The 22,723-nt window shown below is 39.2% G+C and overlaps 2 protein-coding genes across 4 annotated transcripts in view; one reads left to right on the forward strand and one right to left on the reverse strand.

Annotated features, from left to right (window-relative positions):
- Positions 1-22,723, forward strand: part of CenG1A (Centaurin-gamma-1A) — a 528,156-nt gene that overhangs the window by 312,336 nt on the left and 193,097 nt on the right. The window contains exon 3 of the mRNA XM_067137775.2: positions 18,275-18,416. Coding sequence (XP_066993876.2) covers positions 18,275-18,416 — 142 coding nt within the window. The remainder of the gene's footprint in view (positions 1-18,274; positions 18,417-22,723) is intronic.
- The window catches only part of LOC136858322 (RNA polymerase-associated protein LEO1), a 50,995-nt gene continuing 47,562 nt past the window's right edge, over positions 19,291-22,723 (reverse strand). For all 3 annotated transcript variants that reach the window (XM_067137773.2, XM_067137774.2, XM_067137772.2), the window contains one exon: positions 19,291-19,472. In XM_067137773.2, the coding sequence (XP_066993874.2) occupies positions 19,448-19,472 (25 nt within the window). In that variant the 3' untranslated portion in view covers positions 19,291-19,447. The remainder of the gene's footprint in view (positions 19,473-22,723) is intronic.

Consider the following 22,723-nt stretch of genomic DNA (forward strand, 5'->3'; position numbering starts at 1 on the left):
CACAGCCGTTGTCTATAAAATTAATAAGTAGAACCAGTAACAATCCTGAATAGTATTCAAAATACTAATTGCAATGTTGTTCTGCCTTCAGAAAAGTACGGTTTGTTAGTTTACAACTGCTAGAATCATCACTGTTGTCTGTATGAAAAACAATAACAGAATTAAATGTTTCGTTTGGCACAGGCACAGATGCGACCATTATTTTGGAAGTGCCGGTGTCATATTCCAGTATTTTTCCACTAATCTGCTCCGTTCTCCTAACTTCAAAGCACCATACATTCTTTTAAAGAGTTTCAGAGAGTCTATTGATTGGCCTATTCATTCTCTGATCAGGAATATGGATTCAAAACCATGGGTTATTAAGTTTAGGTAAATTGTACTGAATATGGAAATTATTCCGAAAGTCGATAAATTAGTGGAGAGTTGTGGCAACGTGGTGATAAAAAGTGTAGGAAGGTGGTTGTGCTGGTGATTACTGTTTTAAGAGGAGTGTAGGTAGGAAGCAGTTTAATTCAGTATATTCACCCTGTTTTGTGCATTTGTACAAGAAAAAACAGACATTATGTGATACAAATGTACTGTACATAATTAGTTATTAAATTGTATAATTATGGTTTACATGTTCTCACGAGGGCTGTTCCTCTCATCCTTTTGTGATGGCTATTGCAGGTGTAAAACACAAGTAGCAATAAATCCTCCTTTTCGTGGTCAGTTCATTGTTTTTTTATTGCTTGGCTCAGGGTACGTGTTTACAGTTTCAACGCCTGCCGAGGAATGTCTTTTTGCATACTTAATCTCCCTTGTTCGTGTGCTGTTAGTTGGATTTATTACCCTCTGAGTGACGGGGAAATTACAGTGAACCAAATTCTGCATGGTTCCTCCAACAAGAAAGTGATGTAGAAGCCAGCGGGTTTACATCATATACAAGTGATTGTCTCCGCTACTGAGCGAGTTGGCTGCGCGGTTCGAACCGTGTAGCTATTGGGAAATGGTGGATTCGAAACCCACCGTCAGCAGTCCTAACGATAGTTTTCTGTGCTTTCTTATTTTCGCACGTGGCAAATGCTCGAGCTGATCTTAGTTAAGGCCACGATCGCTTCTTTCCCGGTCCCAGGCGTAGCCCCGTCTTGTTCCACCCACCGTAGCCATAACATCTATCCGCTGCGGAGTAAAACCAATAGAAAAAATATTATGTTACCCTGTTTTTCGGAATTGTCATTGGAAAATACCTTCTCATAGTGGAGGAATTTTGTCTGGAGACAGTTGAATCAAGGTAAATTATGAATACAAATTTGTGGTCTTAGTTCTAAATATTGATAAAAGAAAAATCATTAAAAATGTGATGAAGTTGTCTTACTGATGTTTACAAGCACCAATGCACTCATGATACGGTTTTGATGACCAGAGACGTCCATAGCACGGGAAACGAATGGAGAACTAAATAAGATTAAGTACAACACTTAACTTATACGAAGAACGATGCATGACCTGAATGATGTTATGATTGTAAAATACTTCTCTAATAAGTATTTTGTTTTTAAGACGCGTGCCGCTTGATTAGCATGGACTATAAGACATTTTGAGTTTTAGTTCAGAAGTTTGCAGTGTCTTATCTGGATTATTGTATCAAATAATTCGAATTTGCTCAGGGTCTTTTGAGATTCCTTCTGTTATGTACATTTCATTTGTTAGCGCTAAATAGTTCCCTAGGTTTGTTACTTGTTTCTGAAGTCAGGAGCTTCCTTCAGTTTGGTTAGATATTCTGCTGAACTGACTTAACGAATTAAAAAAAATTGCCCTGCATAAATATGGAAAATATATCACAGGTTGTATGTTATTCGGGTTCGTTACCAACTCTTATATTTCATACGTAGATGGCTATGAATAGTTATAGTTCTCAGTGGTGTATGTAGCAAAATAATAATAATTTAATATGAGATTGATATCTTATTGCATTGTGTACTTAGTGAGCTTTGTTCGTTCGAGTTCATTCCATTGCTGGTAAGTTCGCATAATATTTGCGACGTTGAAGATGGATCCAAGAAAACTGTTGACAATACTGACTGCAACAGCATGTTCAGTATTCATAATGGCTGCCAGCTGTGGGCAAGATGTGTGTGATGCTGTGACGCTTGAGTCCCCTATGAAATACTTTAAAGCTAACAAAAGTGGACAAAAATTACGTAGGAAAACTAAACAAATGTCATTCAACTAAGCTGCATGCCAGATTTATGTGATAGAAAACGTTTGCTCGTTCGGCTGTTCGTCAGTAGGCCTGTGTGTCAGCTCAGTTCGAACTATGCACTCGCCGTAAATAAAACAGGAATGGCCTTCACACGGTATGGGAATAGGATCCTTGGCGTATTCGATGATAATAATAATAATAATAATAATAATAATAATAATAATAATAATAATAATAATGATAATAATAATAATTGTACTTTATATTCGTCACCGCCCTCTACCTGCAGAAATGTTGTCATGAGGGGATCATGAGTTCGTTTTTACACTCCGAATGATGAGACTACAATATTTACAACATTCCTCGAAACATTGTATTTTGCAATCCCCACTCACAGGTTTTTTCAGCTTGTTGAACTGTGAGAAACTGCCTCTGACAGTCGTTGCACGAGAGCGAAATCGTATACTTATGTTGTAAGTCCCCATGTGCCGCACACAAATTGCATTATGAAATAAAAATAAACCTTGCTTCTCTTGCCTCGGTATCCGTCAGTAATCTGTAGGTTTTACATGGTCAATAAAGGAGTAAATAGGTATGGTACGTAATCAAAGTAGAGCTATGTGAAAGGAAGTGATTTCTTCACTATTTGAGAATGAAGTACTTGTCAGATAGACATACGACGTTGATAAGAAGCTGGTTGTGGCGGAGATGGAGAACGGAACGGTGACGGGAAGGGGGAACAGGGGACGTGCTCACATGTGGAAGGATACTTTTCCTAAGCTCTTGAGTTGACTTTCAGTATAATTGCATCCTTGAAGTCTGGTTTTAGAAATGTTCTTGGAAGATTTCTTCGCGAGAATTCAGTAAATAAGAACACTATGGTCATAATTGATTTAACTATTACCTGTTACAATGACTGCATTATATGTAGTCTAGAATTATTTATTTCAGACATTAGAGAAATAGAACACCAAAATAAGAATTGCAGATCTAGTCTAATATAGCTCATATGCAGTAGGTCATTGTAAAATTTGCTTCGCTTGTTAATGAATCGGCTGTTACTTTAAGGCTCCGTGAGCAACAGCTTGCATGATGCATGATTTATGAGGGGGATACCTCCCAGGAGGACAGCCCATCATTTCCTCTTACTGATCATCCATTGTAACCTTCGACACGCCCGCATTAGCTATGGATTATTGCAGTTAGCAGAACGTCCCCATTTCGATAAATAGGCCATCGTCAAATCTTCTAATAGGTACCTGGTATTGTATACATTAACATTTAAATATTTAAAGAGAGTTTAAATTGTACTTATGTGTAAATGTACTCCTTTAGATGAGTAAAAGGGAGCTTACAGTTACTGGATTGTTTTTTGGACTTCTTTAACTTTCGGTCCTTAATACCTTATATAGTTCTGCATGTCAGCGACCCGTCACTGCTCCCAACTAAGTCGCAAAGTTACTTGTGTTAGTTGGCTTGTCCGTTTTTCTCGTCTTCCATCCATCACCACGCGTTCATCTATCCATGGTTTGGCCACGCTTAACCTTGCTTAAATTTGGAGATCTCGCGATTACGCCGTTGGTTAACGTTCAGTATTATATTTACGATATCTTCTACGCCAGCATAAACAGGGTATTCACCTAAGATGTTACACCGAAATAACTTCTAACCAACTGAGAAAATTCATATTCTTTTTTCATGCTCCAAAATGGTATTAAGGGGCTCGTGAAATTTTGTGCTACATTTCTTTTTCTATAGGGTTATTAATAATGCAGATATCGTCACTAACTTCGTTTTTGAATTTAAAACAAAAATTGTAAGTGGGACTATAGTAATTTGTGGTGTGAGCAGAAAAGTTCATGCTACTACGACTGTAGATATATAATTAATGCATACATTGGACTATTCATTTTTGAAGTATCATTAATACCTCATTTGGGATTCTAGTGGCTGAGATCGGGCACTGGTCTTGCGATGTCAGCGTTCGCTGGCACAAGGACGTGTTAACGTGCTAGCTGTTACCCGCTCTAATCCTAACCACACAACTGTTAGTATACAGGACGTATAGGCATGTCTTGTAAATACAATGTAATGTTTCTCTGGGGTTTGCAACTTGTTTATGATAGACGGGAAAAGAGAGTTTGTTTTTACAAGAAGTAAAATAGTAGTGTTGATTACAAAGGAATGTAACTTAAGTTTTGTTGAATTTTTGTTGTCACGGGAACATATACAGTATTGTCTGTTTAACTGTTATGATACTAATGGCAGTTCTGCATTTAGAGATATTGGAAGCAACGAGGTCTTTTTCTTTACGCGTTAAACCCACTACGCTGATTCCCTGCAGGAGATCGATATTTGGTCGACTGTGATTGGAATTACCATTAATGAATCAGGAGATGTTTGAAAACGAGTTCCTCATTTATTGATCCTCACACTCATCTTTCTGTTTTATTAAGTGCTGGAAATGTTGACCTTCAACAGCATTGCGGATTTACAGTCTTTTCTCGAGAGATGACGCTACAGACTGAAGAATTTCCCTCGATATTGTAGCATATATCGCGACGATACTAACCAACACCATTATTTTATTTCTTTCAAAAACATAAACCTCGCTTTTCTGTCTTTAGTAAGTCTGTCATAAAAACGTTGCAAACCCAGGGGACAGATCACACTGTATTTACGAAATGTGTTTGTACGTGCTGTGCTGGACCAGTTATGTGATTGTCTCACAAGTCAACACATCCTTGCGCTAGCGAACGCTGTCTGATACGGCAGGACCAGTGCCCATTCTCTGCTACTAAAATGATAAGTTGAAGTATCATTGATATTTCAAAAAAGTAATTTGTGGTGTATGAATTAATTACATGGCTGAATTCGTGACAGATTGAACTCTACTGTTAGCGTCAGAAATTATTACAGTTCCATTCTAAAAACGAAGTTGGCGTCCATATCTCTGTTATTAATAATCCCACGGAAGCACGTAGTTCAATGAATTACGGCCCCCTTAATACCCCTTAATATAAAAACAATATCCATATTTCCAACGGTTTTAGTTGGTTGGTTGGTTGGTTGGTTGGTTGGTTGGTTGGCAGAGGACTTGTTCGACTATCTTGATGCAGATCTTTCTTTTCGACTTCGCTGGAAGATCTGCGCGTCTGAATGTGATGATGATGGTACGGGACCCATTTGCTAGTCACGTCAAACATTTGATTTCAGTGTCCTGGACAGCCACTGACGCACTGGCTTGTCTCAGCGACTGGCACGCCTATTTTCGTCGTGTTAATTAGGCTTGCATATTGTTGAGCTCACAGCCAGTAACAAAGCTGGACTTGAGACATGTTGCGTGAAGAGAGAAGGAAATCGAAACAGAAGTACTCTACTCTAGGACCTATTCTGATCATAATTTCCATTAGTTCTTCCGATGTTCACATTATGCTAGTAATCAGATTTTTTTGCATTTTACACGTAGTTATTCTTCATTACAGATAGGCCTACTTATAATCGATTGGACAAGAGAGTAACATATTGAACATACTTTATCTCTTGACTCCTTGGGAACTTATTTAAATGCACAGGACTTCAAATAGCAGAACGCGATTCTTCATTACTCTCTCTTCTCATTCTTCACTGCTCATTAGGGTATATAATGGTTTAACCTAGACTCTGGCTTCGCGTTGCTATTGTAATGCAGCTGAGATGGTATAAGTACTAGCCTATACTCGTATGGTAAGGAATGGGGTACGCTGCGCTTGATCGTACATTAAAGCGCCTGGCGTTAAGAAATATTTAAGTGTTGCTAATGGTTTGTGATGCATTACTGCGGCAGTGGGGCAGGTGCAGAGTGCCCTGTACTTAACCGTGTGTGAAAATTAGGAGCATTTTACGGGAGCACACCTCTTCAGACGGAGTTCTTAGTCTCGCGTCCTCATCAGATATCTTGTCCGGATCCGTGGCTAAATGGTTAGCGTGCTGGCCTTTGGCCACAGGGGTCCCGGGTTCGATTCCCGGCAGGGTCGGGGATTTTAACCATGATTGGTTAATTCCGCTGGCCCGGGGGCTGGGTGGATGTGTCGTCTTCATCATCATTTCATCCTCATCCTACGGGAGTCAGATCAAAAGACCTGCATCTGGCGAGCCGAACTTGTCCTCGGACACTCCCGGCACTAAAAGCCATACGCCATTTTTCCACCAGATATCTTTACTCTTAAGGAACATGGAACCTTCATCATCTTTTACAGGGTTATAACTGAAAGGGAAATATCAGATGATAATCCCGCAGAACGTACTTGTAGTCCTTCCTCTGCAACGTTGCACAAGAACTCTTTAACTTCTCTGCTTTCGCTGCATTGAAAGTGGTTTGCAAACTATCTTCTTGTACCCAAAGTTGTGACTAAATCCCAGCAACGGTCTGAGGATTATTGAAGTTGAAAAAATTCATGTCGTTTATGTCGGCACTATTATACATTAGGTGTACATGCGACAGTATCCTCGGTTTCATTATTGAGCGTGCCAACTGTAGTATTGACGCTAGAGAGAAAGGAACTTCGAAAGTGGAGTGTATATCACACAGGTGACATCAAATCGAAAGACTTCCTCTCGGCAACTAGCATATATTATTATTATTATTATTATTATTATTATTATTATTATTATTATTATTATTATTATTATTATTGTCGTCGTTGTGTGTGAGGAAAATCACAACTTTGAAGACATCTCTTTAACATTGATTGTTGGTGTTAGAAATAATTCTCTCGTGTTATAGATACATTGTCTCCTAGTTATTTTTTTAAATGCTACTTTTTGGAACAACGGTCAACAGGAAATTCTATTTTTCCCAGTTTTACATACATGTAAATAAATTATCCTGACTTCGGTAATGCATTCGGTTAGTCATCGCACTTCTGCTTCCAAGATAGCGAATTCATCGTACAGAAGGCGGTTTAATACAGTCTCATTATGCTATTATCCTTGGAGAATACACGTCCTAAATACTTGAAATTATCTACCCGTTCCAGTTTTGTTCGCCAAGTTGTAACCAAGGAGTCCCTCGCCTTTCATGGGAAAGTGGAACTCCGCTACTGCCATAGGCCTGAAGCTGGCTGTAAAACGTTCTGAGCGTGGTCAGTACAAATATATGTAAAGCAGGATGCTACCCTACTTACACATAGTTCCAGTGAATATGTTCGAAATGCCCACTCCTATTCCATAGAAAGTGGTATCTCGACTTTCAGGACCACTCACTAGGCCGCTTTGCTGTTGCACATGGATCACGAACTAGTAACCAACACCACGAACCATTAAAGGAAAAAATGTCCTCGTCCGGAGGTAGCGTAGCACTTTTTCAGGCACACCCCCAGTGAATGAGAATGTACCATTTGGACCACATACCAGCTCTCCTTTTTAAATTTCTGGCAGTAATATCCGTTTGTAAAGTGTAAAAGAACGAGAGCTTCAAAGGCCCGAGTAGGCTATATGTAGATTTTCTTGTATTATGAAACAAGATGGTAGAGTTGTGCTAAATGTACAATTTAGAAAAATGCTATATATAGGCCTACTGTACGTACGTATGTCTGTGTTGTAGACCGTATAGACAGTTTTATTTTTTATTTTACTTTTTTCTTTACTATGACCTTCGTCCATAGGACATTTGGCCATCAATAATGTACAGTGATAAAAATTGTTACAGAAAAGAGAAAGAAAAAGGGACAACAAGTTAAAAGACAAAATAACAGAAATGACGTAGAACAGAGCAAAAAAGGAACCAAAACACACTTGAAATAAAGACACTTATTCTTTAGATATTAACACCAGTTTTTGTGAAGGGTGTTGCAATTGCACTGTACACACGTAAGTCTCCAGTTGCCAGTAATAGCTGAATATGTGTGGGTAAGGGACCGTTTTATAACTGCATATTAAGAGAAACAAACAAGTTATACGTTAAATTCAGGTATGATCGGCTGGACCATAAATGACATTTTGTTGATCTTCTGTTACCATTATACGTATCAATTTAGTGTCCGAGTCCCGGGGTCTTCGTTGGCCATCTCAAGTACGGTTTTCACCCCAATTCTTTTAACGCTGTACTTACGGAAATAACTCCGCAAGTCCCTGACTCTCCTCGTTTGTAGGTGCACATAGTGTGGAGATCACTGGAACTCAAATTTATTTCTACTTTCGTACGTCACTTTTTATTAGATTTTGAGAAGCTTCTTAGTCATTCAACACGTTACAGCAGATACTCCTTTTAAAACACATCGTGTTTGTGATGATAAATAAGCAGACATAGTACTATCAGTTCGACCCGTATCGTAAGAACCCACATGGTTGTGATTGAACTTACCATGAGAATTTACATTGCTTCTGACCCAATTTATGTCCATTTGTAACCTCCCACCACACACGTATGTTTTTTTGTGAGACGAGATGGAGCATTATTGTAAGTTTATAAATAGAATCAACGAAGGGTAAAGGACTGGAACATTCACTCCTAACCTGTAAAAGGCACATTTTAATAATTTAACTTGCCTGCCTTTTGTCATAGAACGTAAAAATGTCATTCAGTTATTAAACATTTATGTCTTTGTGTTGGGTGCCCTTTATGGAACACAAGCTTTCCGTACGTTTGTATGTTCCTTGACAGGTGACGTAAAGTGACAGACTTTCATTGTTAGATATAGCTTTATTTAAAAAAAGTAAATGTTAAATAATCCAAAGTCGCACAGTGAATAACTGTATGCGCAGTCTTGTATTCTCTGAAGCAAACTTTCAGTGTTTCCTTTTATGAGAATTACCAAATAAAACAGCTTGTTTGGAAAACACACAGTATAAAATCTTAACAGTGCTCCGCATGTCATGTCTCTGTGTTACGAACTTTTATAATTTTGGTATACGTATGTTCCAATGTGCAGTGTGACAAGTTGGACTAGTATCTTAAAGAGATCATCACAAACTTACGGACAATTTGTTTCATCTTTTTTGAATGTGGCCGCTCACTTCCATCTGAAAGACTGTCAGAATCGTGTGAATATTAGTTGACACACTTATCATTTTAGTCTCGTTGTCGGGCTCCTTGGCTGAATGGTCAGCGTCGCGGATTCGATTCCTGGCCGGGTCAGGGATTTTAGCCGCTTGTGTTTAATTCCTGTGGCTCGAGAACTGGGTGTTGGTGTTCGTCTCAATACACTCCTCTTCATATGCACACAATGCACTACACTTCCAAACATGCGATGGTGGGCTTGTTGTCGGGAACGGCATCCGACCGTAAAACACGACCAAGGCGTATTTCACACTTACCCAGCTGTCGGGTACACGATCGTTAGGAAGAGAAGTGTACGAGACGTTTCATACTATGGTGGTCTGACGAGAAGTCATGTGCATGGAGGGTAAGCATGGCTGCTGCGCATACGCCGATCTCAAGTCTCAACGTCTGACAACAAACATCGGCTCCGTCCGCTGTGATTCTCGTGGACTTCAGTGCTGCTATGAAGTTTCAAATTGGTTACTACAATTGCGCTTTAGTTACACATTTACTGTAAGTACCGCATAATCAAATTAACGCAAGTAATAGATCTTGGGAAGGGGATCACAGTACCGTAATTTTCAGTTAATTTTAAGCTAAGACTTAACTAAAGGAGGTGAGCTGCTCGACTAAGCGGTATGTTCCGAGCTGTCAGTGGAGAAGTGGTGTGGAATTACACCAGTAGATGAGTAAGTTTGGCTGGTGTTATTAAAAGTTGGAAAGATATGAAGACTAAGTTGGAATTCAGTCCGGCCCCGCGGTGTAGGGGGCACCGCGTTTGCCTGTATTCCATGTATTCCATACATCTTACGACTTAAATACAGCCTTCTGCCAGACGTGGATCTCTCGTATTTCTTTGACAATATTTTCCATGGATGAGCAAAATGAATGAGTTGGCTGTCCTCGACACCTAATGTAAGGTACGCTATATCCTTGTTAGTCTTCTTTTTCCAGTCATCATCTGCATCTTCGGTTTTTGGCTCACTGACAACTTCCCATAAATCGTCACGTACAAAAATAGCTCATCTTTTTTTTCCAAAGTACATAATTGCCATAATTCAGTAATGGGATATTTAACCTTTTACTGTCTTGAGTCATGTTGCACATTTACGGTTCGATTTTATAGAGAAGTCGTAATCTGCTAACGCAGTTCACGATCCTGGGCTTATAACCTGATGAAAATGAAGTAGCGGAGACACACATTTACTTCAAGCATAAAACGAACAGCTAAGTCCAGCGCCGCTGTATGACGTTGATGTAGTCAAAGATGATGGCTACTTTTGACGCCTAAGAGGAGCGTTTTCTTCATTTTGTTCCCGAATTTCTACTTTTTAGATCAATAAATATGTGTTTACCTGACTACGTCGAATGGTTCTCATTCACATCTGTGTTCTCATATCCCTGTCCATTTAGATTAAGGTTAGATAGCTAGCTTTTGGGAGGCCCGATCCGAACGCTCCACACCCTGAACCGATCAGCTTCGCCAGGCGTACTTTAGGGCAAGCGGTCGGGTACAATATAGAGTGGCATGCACGGTTCGTCTTCCGAGTTATTGCCTTTGAAGATTGTTTGGAGTCAACATTTCTGGATTTTGATTTAAATTACTCAGACTCTCATTGGAAATGAAGTATTTTCCATTCGTTAAATCTTGTATAAATGTTTTTTTGTTTTTCCACATTTGTTACAGGTGCATTTATTATTTATTTCAAGAATTTAATTCGGTATGTAGCTCACTCAAAATTTTGATGGTTGAACCGGTATGTTAAGTATTTAAAGTTTAAAAAATAATGAATACATAAGAATATGACCATGACGAAACAACCCAAATGAGAAGTTTTTATTTCCAGAATTCACGTTGAGAGATGCGTAGAACATCGATTCATTCGGTAAAATCAATGTTATTCGTGCCACGTCGGTATAACGTGAACGTTATACATTTTTTGCGAATACCATCATCATTTTACCATTTTCGTAAGTATTTCGGTTCCGTGAAATTTGGGAGCTCTCCGTTGTTGCCCATAATGTAGGAAAGTTTTTCACTTTACAGCCATGATAAATCAGAATAGTCGGTGCAAAGAGCTAATGCATTCTGATTACACCAGTATGGATTCTGAAAGGAGACTTTAATTTTCATGGAAATGAATCAGCTGGTGCTATATAGAAGGGGGCGTGAGATGTTTGAGTTTTCTACTTTCATTATCATACCTGAAAGTTTTACGGCGGAACCGTGTTAGCATATGTAAACTTTGCTGCTTACATGGGAATGCGCCTTGCATTGACAAGCTAGAATGTAAGTGCACTTAATACAATATTTGCTCTCCAGGGACATGTTACAAGAAAGAGTCGCGCGTGCTTGGAGATCGATACAGTTCCACTGAGGGGCGAGTTTATAGTAGAGACAGGCTAGATATATTGTTACTGAACTATTATAACCCTGAAATTGTACTGAGAAATAACTGTTCCCATAAAGTCCCTGATCTCTGAAAATATCCGTCACGTTCTATCGTTCTATCTCTGAGCTTATGGGATCAGTTTTTACGTTGGTATTCAAGAGTGAGGATGACTGCACACCTGCCAGTTTTTCTTCACAAGTATCACAGTTAACCACGAGAGTAAAAGAAAGTCTCTTAATAGACCCAGCCAGCTCATACTACCGAAACTTGTAGGATTCATTACCTAGTTATTGTTTTTTCCTGATGGCCATGTAGCTTGCTAGAATTTGCTGTTCACACTGGCCATAAATTTCAGAAAGGTATGCGCGAATATTATAATAGTTCATAAAGACAACACGTTCTTTTGAAATTAAATTGTGAATAATTTTTACCGAGCGAACTGACCGTGTCTTCAAGGTCGCACAGCTTTGAGCTTGCATTCGGGAGATAGTGGGTTCAAATCCCATCATCGACAGCCTTGTAGATGGTCTTCCGTAGTTTCCTATTTTCAGACCAGGCAAATACTGGGGTTGTATCTTAATTAAGACAACAGCCGCTATCTTCCCAATCGTAGTTCTTTCCCATCCTTGCGCCGCCTAAAACCTTCGATGTGCGACGTTAATCCACTCGGAAAAAACAGAAAAATAAAAACAAATAAGTTTACTTGGTCTGTTTCTAGTTCTAATTTTCAGCCGCACATTTTCTTTGATCTTGACTGATCTGTACGGTTGAATGAACAAATCGAGACCGGTCTATCCGGTACGTTCGAAAACATCATGACCCTTCTTTTATATTCCTTTTCCTTCCCGATTCACACGTTAGTCTAACGATGAACTCGGTTCGGTTCAACATAGATTCATTATCGTGGTTTTAGTTTAAGAGGTAGGGCATTTCATACGTGGTATATCTCGGGTATGATAGTGCAAAAATAGATCGACGTTGAAGACTACTCATTTGGCCTGATCAGTCCTGTAACTAAATTCCGCGGTTTAACCTTTATTGGATCACTTGGTTTTGTATCGGCAGTTCACGTCTTTGCGAAGTTCACTGGCAGGCCGTCTATCGGCGTTAGCCACGTAGTTGGAAAGACCAGCTGGTGGGGTTTCGATGATAATATAAAACGTCAAATTTAGCACAAACAACTTAACAGATGTCTCATTTAAGTGAGCTTTATGCCTTAACGATAGTTAAAATTTCCTATGTTTCATTATAACCCCTAATGAGTACCAAATACGGAATTGTATGCTCAGCATATTTTACACAACTCAGTTTAGTTGACTTGGACTTCTTTATTGCACTTCCTGAATGACAACTGTTCTTCCCAACCCAAATGTACTTATGCAGAGAATGTGGCCAGTCCTGAAATGGGTTACAAAAATCCGACTTACAACAGAATGTCCTACTTGAATCGAACCTTTACTGCACTTACTAAAAGGGGGTTACAAAAAATGCGGCTTCTAACAGATTTCGCCCACCAGATTCACTGACGGCTCATATCATATGACTTATTCAGATTTATGACTAACAGAGTTCTTACTTTACGAGCAATGAATATCAAATATGTATCGTGTTTCTTAAAACGTAGACCTTAAGTGAGAGACGACTACGGAGAGAATGGGTAACATTTCAACAGTAAGATGAAACATCCTTATTGACAGCAATTACCTGTATGGTAGATGTAGAACATGCAATATAGATTAGCATAGAAAAAGAAACGCTTTGGTTCGGGAGTGGTGTAGTATCGATTACTGGAGAATATTGGTGAAGACAAATGTTAGGTGAGTATTTAGTAGTCCTATCCTGGTTTTCCGTGTTGGAAGTCTAGTCGAATCATAGTTTATCAGCTTCAAAATCCAGTGTGCTTTCTTACGAGGCTAGAAGTAGATGGATGCTACACTAATAATTGTTAAGTTATCTTGTATAAACACAAAAGTAGATCGGAGTGACCTTCACTTTCTGCTAGCTAGCGTGCCATTAATATCCACCGGTTCCAGAAGAAAGGCCTCTGTTAAAATTACAATGTCTTGGTCCATTATAGAGATCTCTGGAGTTTTCATCAGAGAATTCAAACTTTCAGCATTCCATGGGGAATATTACGTTTTACTGTTTCCGGATCAGAAATGGGTGAATGATTACTGTACGTCTTCTGGACAGAAGTCAGAACTGAGCATTCGTTCTTTGAATACACGAACTTCAGTCTTATTAGATCCTTTTGTGTTCCCGACCTGTACCGTAAGTGAGAGATAACTTCGCTGTAGTTTTCAAAGTGACTGCTTGTAGCCGAACACCACCTTCCCATGTTGTGATCCTTTCAATATCATACTGTTCTATTTAGGATATTTAATAACACAAGCTTCTGTTTCATTGCTTAGTGGTCCAACGTAAATCACTTTTGATTATTATTTCAGTTCAGTAACCTATGTAATCTATGCCTGTAACTGAAATTTCTTTGTAATTTTCTATAGTTTATTTTGATTCTGGTCGCTATTCTTGTGTAAGCTTGTTTTGTTAATGTTGTTGTTAATAGAAACCTACCTAATTAATCTTGCCTTAGAATGATATTTCGCTGTAGTTTTCAAAATGACTGCTGATGGTCCAAACAAGACCTGATGTCTGCACACATGCACAATTCTTTCTCTTTTTACGTTAGTCTCGTTAGTTATGGGGTAATTATGTAATTGTACTTCTCCTTAAAGCTGTAATCACCGTCGGCCTAGTTGAAGTCATGAATGTACAGGTAGAGGACTCGATAATATCTAATTGGACTGGATGGAGGAATTTTCATACAAAAAAGCTCACAGCCTTCGACATCAAGAAAATGATGATCAAATTGTACAGCTACCGCTTCGATGGTGGTACTGATATAAACTGCAAGAAACTTGAGATATGGCGTAGTCCGTGATCCAAGTTTGTGCTCGTGCTAGGTTTAGAACTTGACAAGATAGATTGTGCCACGCCAACCTTTATTAGCGGTGCAGCGCGCTGTGCAACTCATGATCTATCTCCAAGATTTACGTCTACTTCGTGAGTGACCGCTAGTGAGAGGAAGGGTGAAGGGTCATTGCCCTCACCTGTGTGACCTACCGTATCGGCTAAATAACGGTCATGTTTCATACTAGGTAAAAGCTTAAATTCTATGTTGAATTTAGTGCGTACACTGTGACGTGTCTGTAGCGTTCTGTAAATCATTTTAAGGTACTATAAAAACTGTTCCTTTTCCCGTAATACACACATTGAAGTGAGGTGTTGATGCTGTTTGCATAATGACCAAAATACTGTTGAAGTCATATAGATTTCAACATTCTATTTCCAATTTACTTCTGTTGTTTAGATTTTTTGGAAGTCCTCTCTCAATTGTTATGTTTATAAAGAACAGGCTGTAAAGGAAATTTAAAAGGAATTTGGAAAAGGAATCACAATCCAAGGTGGGGAAATCAAAACCAATGATAGTGTTAAACCAATGGCAAACTACCTCACTCCTCATCTTGCCTAATACGCCTCATTTGGGCTCTGCCGTTGGTTTTTGCGGTTTCCCTATAACTGCATAGCCTTTGGTGGTGCTATTTGAGGACCCAACCAGCCTCTGGGCTGATGACCCAACAGACAGACAGTGTTAACTGATCTGAATCTGCAGAAGATCTGGTGAAGTTGCTGAATGGTATGGCCACAGACTTAGAGGAGTACCAAAAAATATATGAGTAAATAAATTCAAAGAAAAGTAATCTAATGGAGTGCAGTCGAACGAAGTCAGGTGATGTAGGAAATATTAGAATAACTAACGATGGCAAAAGTAAGGAGAACATAAAATACAGACCAGCAAAACCAAGGAAGGCCTTTTTATGAAAAGAAATCTTCTAATTTCGAACATTGTTATAGGAATTAGAAACATGTTTTTGAAGACTTTCCTATGGAGTGCGACATTGTACGGAAGTGAAATATGGACGATAACTAGCTAGAAAGAAAGAGAATAGAAGCTTTTGAAATGTGGTGTTACAGAAGAATAGGGGAAGTCCATGTAATTTGGACCACTTTAAACATCCCGAACTCTATTGATGTTAAAGAAAATTTCTCAAATTGTATACACGATAATTAGTACAATGTATCATATGATTTGGTGAAAATAAATGTTAATATTATCTTCAGGATTTGTTTAAAAGTAATATTTATTCCAAAATTTCTTATCGTGTATTTTAAACCGACACCGTGTAACTTGGACTGGGTGATTGTGTAATTTGGACCGGTAAAATATAAAAACTCATAAGTTATTTAATGAATGTATTCTTAAATACTAAGCAGTCAAGGGCGATACTATGAATTGTGATCATCACTTCCGGCGTGTAAGACAATGATAAAACAATTTTGACGCAGTTTTTCTGAGTTTTTTTTTTCAACTATTGCACTGACTCCAATCGTCATCATAATAGCCTACTTGTCACATACATTGCTGTCACATAGCTCCTCAATTGTAATCACGTAAACTGAGCGGACTTCGAACCATCCCTCAGATCCAGGAAAAAACCCGACCTGGCCGGGAATCAAACCCGGGGCCGCCGGGTGACAGGCAGACGCGTTGCCCCTACACAGCGGGACCGGACTCACAGCACAGTTACTCGTCACCGTGTAAGCTTACAAGGAATTACGATTGTTTTCTTCTTGCCCCTTCAACCTTAAGTCCAAAAAACAAGTTCCAGGAAGAAAGCTACCCTCGGTTTTCTTGCTGGCCTTGGCTCAGACAGGGGCTGACCAAACTTGCAGATGCCAAAAATATTATCGGTCTAAATTACACGCGGGTCCAAATTACACAGACTTCCCCTACTGAAGGTGAGATGGGTAGATCGATTCGCAAATAAAGATGTACTGAATCGAAATGGTACGAGGAGTGGTGGTAGTGGTTATTGTTTTAAGAGGAAATACAACTAGGCAACCATCCTCTGTTAACATTCATCACAGGGACAATACAGAAGGGGTCCAACACTTTGACAAATGATGGTATCGGCCAAAGAAAGAGAAGAGCCGCGAAAGGCGTGAAAATGAAATACCTTCTAGTTGTCAAAAACCTAATACCGTCGGGGTCGGAAAGGAACAAGAGTAGACCGAGGTTGGTCAGTTAGGATAGATGAAAGCGAGGAGCTTGGCACAAGTGGAAGCAATGCCAGGACTCAGCTAAGGGACACGCGGTCGCCAACCCACGCTCCCAATTTAAGAGCCCCTAGGGCCCCTTTTAGTCGCCTCTTACGACGGGCAGGGAATACCGTGGATGTTATTCTACCGCCCGCACCCACAGGAGAACAACTCTTAAGATATCGTTAATCAGCAATATAGGAATGTCAGTACCTGTGGCATTAGATGTTATAGAGTACAGTATATCACACGTATAACTTCATTTCAGCTGATATTTCTAAAACAGAATTGCTGGTCCACAGAATGCTGTTGAAACAAGGGTGATGAATTTTTAAGGAAGGGGGTAGAGGTTATTTTTGGCCGTACGAGAAATGATCATTTAAAGCCTGTAGCGATATGCCTGATACATGTTCCTCTAAGTCTTTACCTATACATCGTAGCTATTTTACCCCATTTTTGTCTCGGACCGTTATTTTTCATTTCCTGTATATTTTATATTTAGAAAATCTAATTAACTGCTCAGTTCTATTCCTCAGATTCTTGTACAGCTCGAAATCATCTTTGTATTGTCTGTACAATATTTTTACGACTGGCCATAGCAGATCTGATCTCGGCCGTTAGCCACGCGGAAAAATTGTGGGTGATTCTGACCTGTTTCTTTGATGCGTGATGGTCAAATATTTCCAGTAACAGTGAATTGAATTTTTAAAATGTAGATTTTATGTTTTGAAAGTTACGGATACTATTCCAAGGCAAGTTATATGCGTTGTGGCGGAGTTTATTTCGGTTCATATGTCTTAAGTCTCTTACTGTAATGTTGGAGTATCACATGGTCAACGTGACGGCTACTTCAGACTTTGATTTTCGTAACCTGGTCCGCTTCCCCTCATATCAGAGAAGATAAAAAAAGTGAAATAAAATATTTCACTAACTAATACATAATAATAATAATAATAATAATAATAATAATAATAATAATAATAATAATAATAATCGTATGGTCTCATCTACCGTGTGGAAGCATTTTAATTTGACATTGAAAAATTACTCCCTAGAAATCTACCCTAGCGTTAGCATAATGATATGCCATGCAATTCGCTAGCAGGGCTTATGCATAGTGACGGGTTGAAGGTAGGGTAAACATAATTTGTCAAATAGGAATCAGCTGATAATTTGGGGAAAATCATAAGCGTAAGGGTTATCTTGTCCCAATCAATTTGTTCCGTGTGTCTCTTAAACTATAGCGTCCACTGTCGGCAGCCCTGAAGATGGTTTTCCGTGGTTTCCCATTTTCACACACGAGACAAATGCTGGGGCTGTACCTTAATTAAGGCTACGGCCGCTTCCTTCCCACTCCTAGCCCTTCCCTGTCCCATCGTCGCCATAAGACCTATCTGTGTCGGTGCGACGCTGTGCACGTGAGTAGTTATATAATGACCTAGTAGGATATTGTGGTAGGTCTCAATTATTTATTGTCACTGGATGATCTGTTTATAAATATTTGTCTTTTTTCAGTTCACCGCGTGGGTGGATGCAGTCATTTTCGTCTTCAGTCTGGAGAACGAAGCAAGCTTCAACGCCATCTATAACTACTACACTAAGATGGCGCACTTCCGCAGTTCTGCGGATATCCCTCTTATTCTAGTCGGCACGCAAGGTACGTATTCTTAACACTAACGTACATTATAACCTTGTAATGGTACAGTATTGTTAGTTAGATTTTGTCTGCGCCAAGACTTAGATGACTTTGCGGTATCATGTAATGTAACGTGCTAAATTCGAACTATTTCCCCTAGTGTACTGCACCCTCTTCAATACGAATATTTATCTCTTTTTTGTCCGCTCAGTTACTTGGCGTCGGCACTTCATATGTATTACACCCAGTTCTATGGCCGAATATGCTTCCTGACCCCCAATCTTTTGTGTAAGTTACTCTTATTACACTAGGTTCCCCAAATTACTTTTTAAAATATTTATAACGTAGAAAATTTTAGAAAAGGGTAATGGCTCACGTTTACGGTTAGCAAAGACAAACACACACAAGAAAAATAACAAAAAATTGCAAGTACATTGGCATTCATTGGAATAAAGGCAGAAGAAGGTAATTGAACCTGTTTTCAGCTTTTGCCTGCCTAATCCCAGAAACCATGGAATATTGATAAAAGGAAAACAAACGACAGACGACAATTTGATATCTATAGATAGGAGTGAGAGCCTTCCGAAAATAACCTACCAGCGATTGCTCGAACGACTTAGCGCAGTAAGAATTATCCTTACATTCAGCTCTGCTAATAAATACTTCTGCCAACATTCAACCTTAAACATACACAGTTTATCATGCTCATTAGTGAAGTGATAGTTGTTCGGGTAGATATGATATTTGTATTTCAGGATATAACTTTCTGGCGATTACTGCTGCTGCATGCCTCCGATTTATTATTTTTTCTAACAATTTATGTAAAAAACAAAACACGTATTTTTTCGTGGAAGCGGGGAGATTGGGAGACAAATTGTTCAAATAATATTCAAGCTTATATTGAAATAGTTTATTTTATTAATATTAATATTAAACTTACACGTACATTTGTATGAGTTACAGTGTTAATAATACAATTTGATGTGGGGTTAGTACTGCGTTTGAACGATGTCTGTTGCCGGTCTCGACGGCTGTTGATGGGTCCTCAGTCACTAGCTTTCACTGACGGCATGCCGCCTGCAACATACATTCACAGATTTGTTTATTAGCATATTTAACTTGACCAATTGAGGTGAAATAAATAAATAAATAAATAAATAAATAAATAAATAAATAAATAAATAAATAATGCCTTATGCAACAATTCTATATGAACGTGACAGGCATTTAGGTCTACCAGCTGTTCTCAAAACTCCGCGTTGAATTCAGAATTAGATTTAAACACTTTTGGTAACAATAGTGAACAATTCCCTATCCTCTGATGAACCTTTCCGACACTTTTTATCTCTCTCCCCAGCCTCTAAATCAATTAGCGTGTCAGTACTCCTAACAGATTAGGCAGTTCAAGGTCCCAGACGTTCATTTTCTTTAGCTTGATCCATATTTTCTTTCACTGCCCCGCATTCCTCCTTTACAAACATTTTCTCTCAACAGTTTTGCGAATGATGGATTTCCACCACTAATGAAGACGAATAACGAATTTGCGCTAAACCACCCATCTGTACTCGCTCGACATGGGAGCACCCTCAACCGCATGATGTTCCTTTAACTTGTAGAAGTGCAGTTTTCTGGAAACCATTAGAATTACGAAGAAAATGCATGCCGATATTTCTGTAGGATGATGGTAATGGGGTGGTAGGGGGTGAAACTCTGTGTCGGGACATTACCTTCTTCGTCGAATAATATCAAGAGCGTCATATGCCCGCACTCCATATGAACAGTGCGGAGAGGTTTGGAATAGAACCCACTATTTGGCATGTAATCTAGTGATGATAAATTGTATACCACCATCTCACCTACCCTGCCGGCTAGCATTTCATGGTGATTTTTCTTTTTTATCACCAGTGCGACATGAACCAGCTAACCACAGCGTCAGACCATGAAGACTTGATGCCTTAACCGTCGTGGCCAGAATTACGGAGATTACCCTCCATATACAAACTCGCATACTTTTTCTCTTTGTAACAGTACATTTGTATATCCAGAATTTATCAAGGCCTTAGCTACTAGGTTCCTGCTCGAATAAGGAAAAATCAGAGTAACGGAAAACAACATTTTAACATTGGATCCATGTTTGTTGTTTAGAAGTTTGGAATAACATTTTTTACACCTCTCGTTGAGTTTACGGGGCTGAAGGCCATGATTTTATAGATCATAAACAAGAAATATTTTGTATTACGAAGGTTCATATTCTAACAATAGTTCACTTGGCCGAGTGGCATAGTCACTGTCTTCTCACCAAGGCTGCCGCGATTCGAATTCTATTCAATGCATGCGAACGTTTTAAAATTAAAAAGGCACGTCTCTGTGGTTCGGATTCTCCGTAAATTTGTAGTCCTAACATCGTGGTCGCTGTATCAACAGTCGCGTAAAAACTGCAAGTTTGTTTCTTCTTGTTCAGTTGCATAGAATCCTTTGTTGAAAGAAATTTAATAATAATAATAATAATAATAATAATAATAATAATAACGATAATAATCCCAGAGTCTTTTCGATAGAGCACAACAACAACTAGAACCACAAATCGGAGAATATCAGGCAGGATTCAGACCAGGCCGGTCCTGTCCAAAGCAAATCAGAGACATCAGAGAATTTGTAGCAATAAATTTAGTCTGCACATTTGTTGATTTCAAAAATCATGTTTCCAAATATTGAAAGAACAAGATTTTGACACTAGCAGTCATAAAACAAACACGACGTCCAAGGTTAAATTCATGGGGGAAATCTGAGATCCCTTTGAAATCAAAACGGGAGTAAGACACGGAGATGGACTCTCACCTTTACTCTTCAACTGCGTCCTTAAAGTGATACAAGAATGGCACAAACATGGTCCTCAAAATTCACCAACCAATCATTTTAGACAGAAAAATTAGCGATAGATTGCCTAGCATTTGCCGACGACTTAGCAGTCTTAACCCGAAACATTTCAGCAGCCGAAAATGAGATTTAACTCCTGAAAGAAATTGCTGGAAAAGTCGGCCTTCAGATATCTTTTAAAAAGACAGAATACATGACTTGCAACAAACAAGCACCGAAATTCATGGAGATTTAAAAAATGCCAAAATGAAACGAGTATCACAATTAAAGTATCTTGGTGAAACAATTCAATCTGCTGAGAAGGAATTATATGGAATTATAGAATGTCCCCGTAGACAAATGATAAATTGCAATCGTAGCTCATGCACATAGAAGGAAGCACGTTGGATAGGTAAGAAATATATACATAGAGACTGTTATGCCTTTCAGTATTTAGTCTGCAAGCCTCTCTAAATTAACTTCTTCTACTTCTTATTCTTCTTATTCTTTTCCTACCGCTGTTTCCCTCACGTGTGGAATGTGGGTGCGAACTGCGTCGCACATGTGGATTTGACCCTTTTTACGGCCGGATGCCCTTCCTGCCGCCAACCCTATATGGAGGGATGTAATCACTATTGCGTGTTTCTGTGGTGGTTGGTAGTGTAGTGTGTTGTGTTGTCTTGTGTGAATATGAAGAGGAGAGTGTTGGGACGGACACATACACCCAGTCTCCGAGCCAGAAGAATTAATCAGAAGCGATTAAAATCTCCGACCCGGCCGGGTATTGAACCCGGGATCCTCTGAACCGAAGGCCAGTTCGCTGACCATTCAGCCAACGAGTCGGACTCTGCAAACTACTCTTCTCCACAATCCTATATATCCACCTAGCTCTGTAACCTTGTTCAGTTGCACACCTCTTATCAATACATCATTAAAAACAAAGTCTGATCATCGTCGCCTTGGTCTCCCTCTATTCCTTTTACCTTCCATGGCTGAGTCCATTATTCTCCTTGGTAATTATCCTCCTCCATTCGCCTCACATGACCCCACCAACGAAGCTGGTTTATGCGTACAGCTTTTTCCATCGAGTTCATTCCTATCTCCTCTTTTCGAGTACCCTCCTGCAATTGTTCCCACGTGTTTGTACCAGCAGTCATTCTTTCTACTTTCATGTCCGTTATATTCGACTTATGAATAAAATATCTTGAGTTCATCTACATGCACTCCCACGCAGATCGATTTAAAGATAGTTTCGTTCGGAATCTGTCTTCTTCCTTACAAAATACCGTTTATCTCAACTGTGAGCTAACTACATTTGCTTGACTGCACCGTGATTCAATTTCGCTTAGTATACTACCATATTGGGAGAACATAAATCCTAAATACTTGAAATGATCCTCATATTCCAGTTTCGTATGTCTTACCTGGCATTCAGTCATTGTGGGTTTCTTTCATACTGACATCACAAGTCA

The sequence above is a fragment of the Anabrus simplex genome, chromosome 1 (genome assembly GCF_040414725.1).
Source record: "Anabrus simplex isolate iqAnaSimp1 chromosome 1, ASM4041472v1, whole genome shotgun sequence".
Classification (NCBI taxonomy): Eukaryota; Metazoa; Arthropoda; class Insecta; order Orthoptera; family Tettigoniidae; genus Anabrus; species Anabrus simplex.